Here is a 13,048-nt window from a genome sequence, read left to right on the forward strand (position 1 = left end):
CATTTATATGATAATACACACATGATCAGGTTGGTGTTGTTATGATCACAACAATGGAGGATGATGATAATAATAATGATGATTAAAGTTAAAATTATTATTCATTTGAATTCATTTTTCTTTATCACACACATATGTAGCCAATCCAGTTACAAATCACACATCACACACATTCAACTAACCTGTCTTTTGTTTATTTTGCATACACTGTTTTCCCTTCTCTCGTCCTGTTCTATTATTAGTTTCACATTTAAAGAAAAAACGTTAAAAAAATACTTCATGTACTCAAGAATTCCATTTTATGTTGCTTTATTTATTGGGTTGGGAAGAAATATTCCTTCATCTGCAACTACTTGTAACTTTGCAGCTTTAGATTAGAATTGTTTAAAGTAAAATCGGAATGATTTCCCTGCAAAATGCTCCATTACTCGAATTTGTGAATCACAGGCCTTCTTTCCACCAGATTTCCTCCAGTCTTTCCTCTAGACAGCCCTGTACAGCATTTCGGGAAAATGGGTGTCATGTAGCAAAGGAAACAGAATAGTTGCAAGTACTCTATTTTGAGCGAAGAGGCAATCTCTGGGGCTAAAAAATGCGGTCAGTGCTGTGATGCCCAAAACTGCATTTCCTTTAGTGGCCATTTGAATCAATCCCCACAGACTCCTCTCTTAAAATAACTAGATTTACAGCAGAAATAAACATTTATAATGGACAGAATTTGACCTTTTCAGAGCTTCTGTGGAAATTATTAAAGAAGAAGATGGACTAACGAAATGACACAGACAAGCTGTGTGTGGGTGTGGGAGGAGGATTTCATGGGAAACCATGAGAGAAAGAGGAAGCATGGAAGCAGTTTGGATGGGATGGCAGTGATGGCAGGACTATTATTAAAGCTTCCACTAATAAATGCTCTGCAGTCTGCTGGGCAAAGAGATGAAGACATCACACCGAATGTCAGCATTTGTGTGCGTGTGCTACACATGCTGTGTTGTCGTGCCATTTTATTGGTTTCAGATAATTACTGCCATCATGCTTTTGTGTTTAGATAGCTGCAGTACTTCTTCTGTATACTCCACAGCTGAAAAGTCTGAAGCATTAAAGTGCGCTGGGTTTAGCTTCTACATTTTCCACAACATCACTCAGATTGCTGTTGCCATAATGGTGATAACACTGACTTTAATCACCTTTATTCACCAATTTATTCACAAACACACATCTATCGAGCTCATTAAAATATACAAACAGTCAAAACAGCAGCCTGGCTGACGACAGAAATATCCCAGAAATATGAAAACAAACCACATCTCAACACAGAATCTAGTAATTAAAATGTCACTCAAATATGGCAGATGCAGCTGATCAGGTTTGAGAGAGAGGTAACACCTTATTATGTGTTTTACTGAGGGCACACAAGATGTTTAATACAAAAAATGCATCTTTTAGCTTTTTGAATACAATTAAAGAATTAAACCTTGTACCCTCCTTTCAAAGGCTGGTCACTCTCTTCCTTTACATCATTCAGTTTGACACTTTTACACACACAATAAGAAAAACTAATAAAGCTAAAACATTTTATCTAAATGACTATATTTACTTCACTTAACATGGACACCTGGAGTTGTTAAAACGTGTCTCCATCTTAGATTTGCGATATATCTCATTTTTCTATAAATCAAAATTATTATGAAAATTGTATAATGATCAAAAGCTTTTCTCATCACTTCATTGGCACATTGGAAAGGTTTCTCTGCTGGCTCTTTATTATTTGCTACCGTCCGTGTTTTTTCAGTGTCTCTTGTAATGTTACACTGGAGCTGATCTTCACTGATAAAAGTCATAACACCTGTACAAACACACTAGATAACCTGTGACTTTCCACTCTTAGAAATGTGATCATATATGAGAGTTCATGAAGCTAAAGCTCTTTGAAAAGGTACCTGAGAAAATGCTAGTAGCTGCTATTATTTGAAATAAATACTTTTTTGTCACATTGGAAATACAATAGCAGTTCGAGAAATTCAGTGCATTCGAGCAGTGGCGTGACTGGCTCGATGTCTAGCTAACACTTGAAAAATCTGACCATCGTGAAGTCATCATTCACATACTGTTAGCACATTCTGATCAGACTGGCTCTGCCTGCAGGACTTTGGATTTCTCTGGGATCAGAGGTCAAGCATCATAGGGGTCATACATTGGGTTGTTGAAGTTTCCTGTCATGCCGTAATCTTGGCTGTCCAGGAGACGGCCGTAGTTTGTCCGTCTGAAACAGAAAATACAAAGACGAAACGGAGTGAGAGAAGCAGTGTTCCAAACACTTCAGTGAGGGGTTGACCTTTCTCACTCTTACAGTGATCAGAAATTTCTAAGGGCAGTTATTTTGCTACTTAATGTGACCTGAATCTAATGACTGAGTTCATTTCTCAACCACAGACACACTTCTAGGTTAGCTTTACTATTTAGATCTGGAAGCCATCTTTTATACCATCAATGGAAAAAAAAATAATTTTAGAGCACGACTGACAAAGGATCAATCCCCTGGGAACTATCCTTTTGGTGACACATATGGGGGCTGCTTGGAGAAATGAAATCATCTGACTGGTACAATCAAATTTGGCTATGAACTATGAGCATTCAGCTTCTATAACACAAGTTGACTCACCTGATCTTGTAGTAGTAGAGCCCTCCCAACACAACGAGAACCAATACAATGAATAAAGAAACGATGGCTGCAATACTTCCTAGAGAAAAGAACAAAGAAATAGACAATAAGTCTAAGGGTTCCTCTTATAGTCTGTGGTTTGAGTCCAGGAGTTTGACTTGCCTTCAGGTTTTTATTGTTTCCTGTTTGGTTTCACTTGGGTTTGTCATTTCCTGTTTTGATCATTCTTGTTATTGAGTCTCTTTTTTTCTTTTTTTAATGGTGTTTAACTGTTTGTTTGTTTTTTCTATTTTGTGTTTCTTATTTTATTATCTTAGTACACTCCTGACTCCTGTTTCTAGTTGTGCCTCCATCTGTCTCACTCTGTCCTTAAGCCTCAACCCATTTGTGTTTCCTTGAAATTCTTTTTTGTTCGTCTCTTTCCGTCATTTCCTGTTTTACTTTGAAGGTTAGTTTCTTTAATGTTCTGTGTTAGTTTTTCTTCCTGTCGGCCCTTCCCTGATGTGCATTCACTTTTTGTCACCTGTATCTCTTTCCTCACCTGTTTGTCACTCCCAGTCAATTCTGTGTATAAATAGTCCTGTCTTCCCTTTGTTGAAGTGCATGTGTACTTTAGTGTGTGTTCCTTTGTGAAGTTTGTGGCGGATTTGGGTCCAACACTGTAATCCACAAAGGTCAGTTTCATAAGTCCTCATGTTTTTAAATCAGTACATGTGACATTATGGTTTTTGGTTGTTTTTTATTTTATTTTGTAAAACATGCTTTTAAATTAAACTGAAGTAGACTAACTGTTATTTAAAGGCTGCATGAAAATTCTCTGCAGGTTAGTGGAGGATAAACCGGTTAGTTTGCTCTACTGTGATGGGTTTAAAGTAAAGAACAGTGTGTGACCCAATTAAACCCCTGATTATACACATTTGCCTGTTTAGAGGCAAAGTCACCCTCTACAATGTAGGCAACAGAATATATAGATTTTTTTTTTCCTTCTTTTTCTTTAGATTCAAATTGAGTATAGTTAGAATTTTAAAAAGTTAGACTAAATTTTGTTTTCTCATCTACTGATATTATTTATTCATTATGTTAAATCTAGCTGAAGGTTCAGTTAGCATTGCACAAAAATAAAAATAAAAAACGCTTTTTACTTTCTTGCTTGGAGTAAATTCCAGAGCCTGTACTTTTTTACTTTTACCTGAGAAATAAGTTAGATCAGTACTTCAACTATTACTGGAGTATTTTTAGATGTAGTAGTTGTACTTCTACTTGTACATTTGCTAACTGGTTAGTTCTAGGTGTGTTTCCCCCTGTTTCCCATCCACTCGTTATCCTCAATCTTCCTCTTCTTATTGTCGCATCGTCCCCATTTGCTGTGTGCGTCCTTGTGTATCATGGTTTGCTTGTAAACTCAAAGTTGTAAATGTTCTTTTTTTCCCCTTCTGCTTTATGGTTCCTAGTAACTAGATTGTGAGTTCCTTCTTTAGTTCACTCCAGTTTATTAGTTTACTTTTTATATTGGTTTGAAAGAGTTCAATGGAGTGGTTAGCAATCACACTACATGTGCACTGTTCTTAAGTCAAACCAAACCCTGCCTGGTCTGACCTTTTCAATGGGCCAGGACAAAGTAGGGTTAACCGTGCACACACATGGGGCAGGGATAGCTCAGTAGGTAAAGTGGTCGCCCCATGATCGGAAGGTCGGCGGTTCGAATCCACTTAACGGCTACCCTGAGGTACCCCTGAGCAAGGTACCGTCCCTACACACTGCTCCCCGGGCGCCTGCTTAGTGGGCTGCCCACTGCTTCACAGAGTGAATGGGTCAAATGCAGAGAAAAACAAGTAATTTCCCCATGGGGATCAATAAAGTATCCATTATTATTATTACATAATATGCAGTAATCACACTAAATTTGAAAAAACTGGTGGTCAGAGTTATGTTTACTGTTCAGATTCTTCAGCTAAGTATAAATTACTTAATGTGAATACAGCCTAAATATATAGGCTTTTTGTGCATGAGTTTGGTCATAAACTAAACAACTGGACAGCTGTTTTAAAAATAGCAATCAACAAAAGGTTAAAGGACTCTGTAAATTACAGTTGAAATCAACCCGAACTCAATCGACTGATGTATCAGGAAAGCACTAACCAAAGAGCCACACCGCCAACAAGCTAAAATCAATCAGTCTAAAGTGTATTGAAAACTTTATTGAATGATTCTTCATTTGGGATTCATAAAATGTGTTTTTCCCATCAACTGAACACACCTGATGTTTAAGTATGTCAGTGGCCTCAGCCGACTGTACTGACTATGCAGAGATAAGCTAAAAGTCTCGAGAGGTGGTGGCCATTTTGTGGCACAGTGTACTATGAACTTAAGATAATTCTTAAGATAATTCCCAATGTCTAAAGTAACTGATCTTTGAGCTTTAGTTTTGATAAGTAATCTCCATGTGAGAAACTGGATGAAATCAGCCCACCTCAAGGATCTTATGTTTCTATTTGTTGGCGGCACAGCCTAGAAAAATATTCAGCGATAATCAATAAACACTTCCTTGATAAACAAGGCTGCTCTTAATACTCTTACTAGCCTTAATTTCAACATTAAATGACCTGCTTATTGCTGACTATGTGCCTCAGTTTATCAGAAAGCTGTCTGATCTTTGAACTGAGTCTTTAAACCTTTGATAGGTGGCACGCTTTGGAAATAGACACTGAAAATGCATTCTGTTATTTTCCAAAGAATGGACTGTAACTGAGCAGTGAAGATTCTTTGACAACACAAATCACCATTTGGAACTGATCATGACCTGCAAATTTTTATTTATTTATTTTTTAAATACAAACTTTTAGTTTAGGTGTTATTGGTGTTGAAAAATGTGTAACTGCTCATAAATGATCACCATACTTTCTGGGCCTTTTTAAGTAACCAGATGATTCATATGAAATGAACCAAAGGGAATGACATGAAATGACATACATTATCAGGTGCACTAGCCAATGATAACGGGAAATAAGCAGTAGGTTCCCATTTGTGGAAAACTATTCTTCTTTGCTATAAATCTCTTAAAGTTATTTTGGCTTTAATGAGATTAGATGGTCCAAATGCCCATGAAGTAACGTAAAGAATGTTTTAGTATACCTTATAATGTGATCTGAAAGTGATGATAATGACTGGATATTGTACACTTAGTGAATAAGCAGAGAAAGAACTAGCATTTATTTAGCTGGTAAGGACTTTACTATGAAGTAAACAAGGAAGCGTGAAAGGAAACTGTTCACATATTAACCACAGACTAAACCACGCTGAAAAGAGGTCAGTCACAGACAGGCAACAGAAGGGCTGGGGTAGTGCATGAGTATTGCATGCTTTCACTTTGCTCATTTAACAAAAGAACTATGAGTACCTGTGCCACTGTGTTTGTAAATCCTATGTTCAACACATTCGCTGATATTTACATTCGGGTGTTATAGACAGACAGCTGGTTTACATCAGATTCAGGTCAGACACCAGTCATTTTGTTAGAGTACGTGCCCTTTACTGGCAGTATACTGTAACTATTCTTTGATTAAAACCAAAAGTTAATGAGTGACTTGCATACTAGAGATATCTGAAGGAGTACAATAAAGATAAGAAAATAATTTATCATTTCAAGGGAACACACAGTGGGTGTCTTGACAGAGCATCTGCAATAAACACAGAGTTGTCTAGAAAGGGCAGGTACTTGGGTAACAAGTTTTGGTGCAGTGTAATGTGGTACTATCTGATCAAATATGTGGCAGTGTCTCAGGTAAATGTTGTAGCATCCAAACTACAGGTTAGTGTTATCAAAAAAAGAAGAAGAAGTAATAAATTATATATGATAAACATTGAGTATACTTCCTTACTTTACTTTACGTGATATGTCTGATTAATTATCAGCTACTTGGAGACACTTGAATAAGAACAAGTTTTGCAAGAAACAAACAAACAAAAACCCTACACTATAAGTAAATTTCAGAGGTGTGTAAGTAATTTTAAGTGCATAATTTCATGTATTTTACTGGAAAGGAGACATAAATTACATTGTAAGTAGTTTTAAATGCTATGTTTATGGTATTTTGGAGGAAATTTTAAGGAAACAAATAATATTTTCCATCTGTCATCCTTTGCTGTATTTTTGGAGGGGTGCAGGCCTTAATCTTTCCATTTTTTATGCTTATTTTTTAACATCTTTATTTAATATTCATTATTTTATGTGCACAATATATATTCTGTTATCCATTTTTTTTAAATTACATTATAATTTTTCCTTGCTTTCCCCCTTATTTGAGTGTAGCTACCTGTATTTTTAGTTAAATATAATTACATAATTTTAAACACAATACATTGAAATTCCATTTAATTATATGAGCATTGAGGCCTTGCTCTTGGGTCATTTTTATAAAGTGTTACCTTTAATCCTACTGAGTTTGACATTTTAGGAGTTATGAGTTTGGGTATACCATTTTTAACACTGGGCACTTATTAGGTAGACCTGTTCAACTGCTCACTAACACAAATCATCTAATCTATCATATGATGGGAGCTCAATGCATTTCAATATGTAGACATGGTCAAGACGACATGCAGAAGTTCAAACTGAGCATAAGCAGGGTGAAGAAAGAGGATTTTAGTGATTTGAATGTAGCATGGTTGTTGGTGGCAGATGGGCTGATCTGAGAATCTCAGAAACTGCTGATCTGTTGGGATTTTCCCACACAACCATCTGTTCAAAGGTTTACAGAGAATGGTCCAAAAATGGCCCAGTGAGCAGTAACTCTAGGTGAAAATACCTTGTTAATCCCAGAGGTCAGAAGAAAATAGCAAGACTGCATCAAGTGAAAAGGAAGGCAACAGTAACTCGACTCAACTAACTGGCAGTTTGTCAGCTTTCATGGTGCCAAGAGGATAAACTATACATTTTTTTTAGATCAGATTTCTATTTATAACTAATTAGTAATAATGTAATGCTTCTATGCTAAACTATGATAAAAATCTACATGATACTGTCTAGTCAAGCTCTGGTTATTGATACCATTTTTGCATTCAGGCTTTTGATGTTAGATGACATTTTTCAGTCTTGATGTCCTCTTGTCAGTGAAGATACACTGGTTTCCGACTTACTGTCATGTAGCAGAATTGTTGTGGGATCGATCGGGAAAGGAAAGGAAATGCATGAAACAGAAAGGATAACTATATCTGAGCAATACTCCATACCTGAGCTTAGACCTTTGGGCTTGTGTTCATCTTGCCCCACAGTGGTACCCTTCGTGGTGGATCTTGGAGGGGTGGTGAATCCAGGAGTGGTAGTAGTTTCTCGGATTGTTTGAATACTTGCATTTAAAGTGCTTAAGGTGATTGTTGTGTTGGTGGTTTGGGCGATGTCAGTGGTGCTGTATGTTTGGGTGGCGCTCGTGGGAGTAATGGCTGTGCTGGTGTTTTGGGCGATGTCAGTGGTGCTGTTTGTTTGGGTGGCGCTCGTGGGAGTAATGGCTGTGCTGGTGCTTTGAGCGATGTCAGTGGTGCTGTTTGTTTGGGTGGCGCTTGTGGGAGTAATGGCTGTGCTGGTGTTTTGGGCGATGTCAGTGGTGCTGTTTGTTTGGGTGGCGCTTGTGGGAGTAATGGCTGTGCTGGTGTTTTGGGCGATGTCAGTGGTGCTGTTTGTTTGGGTGGCGCTTGTGGGAGTAATGGCTGTGCTGGTGTTTTGGGCGATGTCAGTGGTGCTGTTTGTTTGGGTGGTGGTGCTTGTGGGAGTAGTGGCTGTGTTGGTGCTTTGGGTGAGGTCAGTGGTGCTGGTGTTTTCAGTGACACCTGCTGTTGATGTCTCGTTAAGGCTTGCAGAAGTTGAAGGTGGTGCTGTGGAGGTTACTATCTGTTTTGTTACTGCACAGAATAACAGCAGACCTGCAATTCAAGACAGGAGATTTTTGTAAGGTGGTGAGAATGTGATATACAGCGGGGAAAATAAGTATTTGACACATCAGCACTTTTATCAGTAAGGGGATTTCCAAGTGGACCATTGACACAACATTTCCACCAGATGTTGCCATCAAGCCAAATATTGACGTCATACAAACAAATCAGAACATATAAGTATACAAGTTAAACCACAATAAATAAAGTGAAATGACACAGGGAATAAGTATTGAATACATGGAGATAACAAGGGGCAAAATGACATAGAAAGCCAGGAGATCACCTGAAATCTGTCAGTATTGATAGAGAAATCCTGTCCCCTATCAGTACTAATTGATATCAGCTGCTTTAGTCCTAATTGATGGCCTATAAAGGCTCCTCATTACCCAGAAGGCACACAGGAAAGACTTCATGATGGGTAAAAGCAAAGAACTCTCTCAAGATCTTCGTAATCTTATCGTTGAAAAGCATTTTGATGGGAATGGTTATAGGTGCATTTCCAGAATGCTGAATGTTCCTGTGAGCACTGTGGGGGCCATTATCCGGAAATGGAAAGTGCATCAGTTCACCATAAACCTGCCACGATCAGGTGCTCCACGCAAGATCCCTGTCCGAGGAGTCCAAAGAATAATCAGGAGGGTTCTCCAAGAGCCAAGAACCACTCGGACAGAACTTCAGGAAGACCTTGCATCAGCAGGTACTGTTGTTTCAAAGAAAACTATAAGCAATGCACTGAACCGCCATGGCATCCATGCACGCTCACCACGCAAGACTCCATTGCTGAACAAAAAGCATGTCAAGGCTCGGTTAAAATTTGCGCAACAGCATTTGGAGAAGCCTGTGGATTATTGGACGACTATAGTATGGTCAGATGAAAGCAAAATTGAACTTTTTGGCAGTCATTCTACACACCATGTTTGGAGAAGAAATGGCACTGCTCACCACCCCAAGAACACCATACCAACAGTCAAGTTTGGGGGTGGAAGCATCATGGTTTGGGGCTGCTTTTCAGCAAGGGGTACTGGCAGACTTCATATTATTGAAGGCAGGATGAATGGAGAGATGTACCGGGACATTCTGGATAAAAATCTGCTGCCATCTACCAGGAAGCTAAAAATGAAAAGAGGGTGGACATTTCAGCAAGACAATGATCCCAAACACAAGGCCAAGGAAACAATGAAGTGGTTTCAAAGAAAGAAAATCAAGTTGCTTGAATGGCCCAGTCAATCACCTGACCTAAATCCCATAGAAAATCTATGGAGAGAACTGAAGATTAAAGTTCATAAAAGAGGCCCAAGGAACCTTCAAGATTTAAAGACCGTTTGTGTGGAAGAATGGGCCAGAATCACTCCTGAGCAATGCAGACGACTGGTCTATCCATACAAGAGGCGTCTAGAAGCTGTAATCACCAACAAAGGCTTTTCTACAAAGTATTGAATAAAGTGTGTTCAATACTTATTCCCTGTGTCATTTCACTTTATTTATTATGGTTTAACTTGTATACTTATATGTTCTGATTTGATTGTATGACTTCAATATTTGGCTTGATGGCAACATCTGGTGGAAATGTTGTGTCAATAGTCCACTTGGAAATCCCCTTACTGATAAAAATGCTGATGTGTCAAATACTTATTTTCCCCGCTGTATAAAAGATGAATTTAGGCCTCCAGGTCTGAAGCTAAAGGGGGAAGACCTTACATTCTTTCTAATGTCCTGTAGGCTAAAACTGATCGCAAAACTGTCAGACTGCACTTTTTTAAATTTAAGGTAGTTCTAATGTCACTTAGGTATGAACAGTATCGCACTTGCTTAGTCGGATTGAAGTCAATTAATTTTGCACAACTCCAGCTTTTATATATACAGTCCCCATCAAAAGTTTAAGACCACTTGAAAAATGGCACAAAATCATACTTTGCATGGTTGGATCTCAACAAGGTTCCATATAGAGCTTCAACATGCAAGAAGAAGAAATGGGAGTGAGACAAAATATTTTTCTGAGCATGCAATTTATTGAATACAACGCTTAAACCAAAACAGTCCGTTTTACAGCTGATCAAAAGTTTAGGACCACACCTAAAAAAAACCCTGTTATCCCCAAAGGTTCTCAATTGGATTTAGATCAGGGGAACATGCAGGATGGTCCAAAAGAGCAATGTTATTCTCCTGGATATAGTCCCTTGTTCTGTGTACTGTAGCGTTGTCCTGTTGAAAAACCCCATTCGTTACTGCACAGATGAGGGCCATCAGTCATGAGGAATGCTCTCTGCAACATTTGGACATAGCCAGCAGCCGTTTGATGCCCCTGCACCTCCTGAAGCTCTGTTGTGGCATGTAGAAAACATCTCAGGTGGGATCTGCTTGTCTTGCCAGTAACACTGGAAACCATCAGGGCCATGAAGGTTAAATTTTTCTCATAAGAGAATAAAACTTTCTTCCATCTTTCATTGTCCCATGTTTGGTGCACTCTTGCAAAGTCTAAATGATCGGTTCTGTGGCGTTCAAGGAGACGAGGCCTTTGTAGACGTTTTTTGTTTTTGAAGCCCTTCAGTCTCCGATGCCGTCTGATGGTTATGGGGCTGCAGTCTGCACCAGTAACTGCCTTAATTTGGTTTGGGGATTGTCCAGTGTCTTGACAGACAGCCAGTTGGATCCTCTGGCTCAGTGCTAGTGAAATTTTTTGGGGTCTTCCACTTGACTTTGTTCCATAACCCTCAGGATCATTTAAGAAGTCCCAAATGACTTTCTTATTGCGTCCCACATCAGCAGGGATTGTGCGCTGCGAGAGACCCTGCTTATGCAGTTCAACAATAACACCACATTCAAAAAGGGAAAGTTTTTTTGCCTTTGCCATCAGTACGTCATGACAGTGTGACTACCTGACAGAAAATGACAATGAATCCACATTTGCACAGATTTGGCCTTTTAAAGGGATGTGGTCCTAAACTATTGATCAGCTGTAAAACAGACTGTTTCGGTTTAAGCATTATTTTCAATAAATTGCATGCTCAAAAAATGTTTTGTCTCACTACCATTTCTTCTTGTTGCATGTTGAAGCTCTACTTGGAACCTTGTTAAGATCCAACCATGCAAAATATGATCTTAAACTTTTGACCGGGACTGTATATTTCATACCTCTTTGACCACTACCATTGTGCAATCAGAATGTAGTTGGTCATGGTTAGTCATGATAATTTATCTGGCAGAACCATGAAAAAAAAAGCTCTCCCCATCTTTTGATTTGAAATTTAACATGAATAAAAGACCAGAAAGGCTGAACGTTTACAGTCTGTGTAGTACATATTTCATCACAGACACAGTCTTGCCATCAGCGTTTCTGTCAACGTAAAGGAAGTCAGAGCAGGGATCTAGTATGACGAATGTATTATTTCTTTCCTCCTTCGATTATAGTTGTTTGATCACAATTTTAAAAGTTTAATTTAAAAAAGAGAATCTAATGAAAATAAACTATCTACTTATCACCAGTGGGAGAAAGAAACATTAAAGTGATGATGCAGTACTTTGTGATAAAGATTCAACCCAAAGGTTCCAAAATAGTGTTGAGTCAAAAAAAGAAAAAAAACAACACATTTCCTGTCTGAGAGCTTTAGCACCACATGTCATCATCACTCAGTTTAGACCGGTAGAAATGTGTCATTTACTTCCTTAACAAATCAAACACTGAAAAAGCATTGTGTTGTGTAACTTCTAGCAGGTCTGAGTTTAACCTTCTTACACTGAAAGTTCACTTCTAACAAGCTATTTGAACCAGTGAAAAGAGGCATTTTAAAAACACTGCAAAGGCTGATTTCACCTAAGAACATTCAGTTCAAATAATTTACAGATCAGCTACTGAAGGGAGTAATTTCTGCACTTATAATCTAAAAAAATACTAACAATAAACATGATAGTTCACATGGCTCTTCAATCACTTACTAAAGACCTTTATCTTAAAAACAGATCTAGGTAAATCAGAAAGGAGCCTGTTTTGATGTTTACTTACATGTTATCAGAGTTTGACGACTGACCCTCGTCATAGTTTTCCTTTAGCTGTATGTCTTCACAAACACTTTTGTGGCTGTAGCTTTGTGCTCTCTGCTCCCTGTAGAAAGCTGTAGTGTGTACGGCTGCTTGTGACTGTAGGTGACTAATTATAAAAGCCTGGGGGGGCGAGGCTTCGTGATGTCACTTCACTTTTCAAACCTCATGAGGCTGTGTTCATCAAAATATGAACAAGCGAAGACAGGAAGTCTGACTAGAAATTGCAAAATTCATCTGTATTTGATTTTTTATAATGACTTCATCTTCATTTTTGATCTAAGATACGCCTGTAACAATTCGGAGATGAAGTTTTGTCACTTTAGTATATTACAAAATAAGCCTTAGCTGTAATCTTGTGTTTTGAATATCTGTGTCATTTATTCTATCTTATTTGGGGCTAGTGTATATGTAAATAATTAATCA

At 38.2% G+C, this 13,048-nt stretch overlaps 1 protein-coding gene across 1 annotated transcript; it reads right to left on the minus strand.

Moving 5' to 3' along the window:
• Positions 1 to 1,156: 1,156 nt before the first annotated feature.
• On the minus strand, positions 1,157 to 12,715 carry parm1 (prostate androgen-regulated mucin-like protein 1). The gene is made up of 4 exons (XM_085278974.1): positions 12,588 to 12,715; positions 7,889 to 8,575; positions 2,660 to 2,738; positions 1,157 to 2,260 (listed from the first exon to the last, which is right to left on the minus strand). The coding sequence occupies exons 1-4, from the start codon at positions 12,619 to 12,621 to the stop codon at positions 2,170 to 2,172; spliced, it is 891 nt and encodes a 296-aa protein (XP_085135100.1). The 5' UTR covers positions 12,622 to 12,715; the 3' UTR covers positions 1,157 to 2,169.
• Positions 12,716 to 13,048: the final 333 nt, after the last annotated feature.

Source organism: Mchenga conophoros, linkage group LG7 (assembly GCF_057382185.1).
Source record: "Mchenga conophoros isolate Kocher_MC1m ecotype Shallow Benthic linkage group LG7, M_conophoros_male_GT1.1, whole genome shotgun sequence".
Lineage (NCBI taxonomy): Eukaryota > Metazoa > Chordata > Actinopteri > Cichliformes > Cichlidae > Mchenga > Mchenga conophoros.

Bases quoted from the DNA above. Each gene is read 5' to 3' on its own strand.
- parm1 (XM_085278974.1), bottom strand. From the start codon at position 12,621: ATGACGAGGGTCAGTCGTCAAACTCTGATAACAT. The intron at 8,576-12,587 runs GTAAGTAAACAT...CTTGAATTGCAG, and splicing joins TCGTCAAACTCTGATAACAT to GTCTGCTGTTATTCTGTGCA. The intron at 2,261-2,659 runs GTGAGTCAACTT...TTTCTGTTTCAG, and splicing joins CTCTACTACTACAAGATCAG to ACGGACAAACTACGGCCGTC.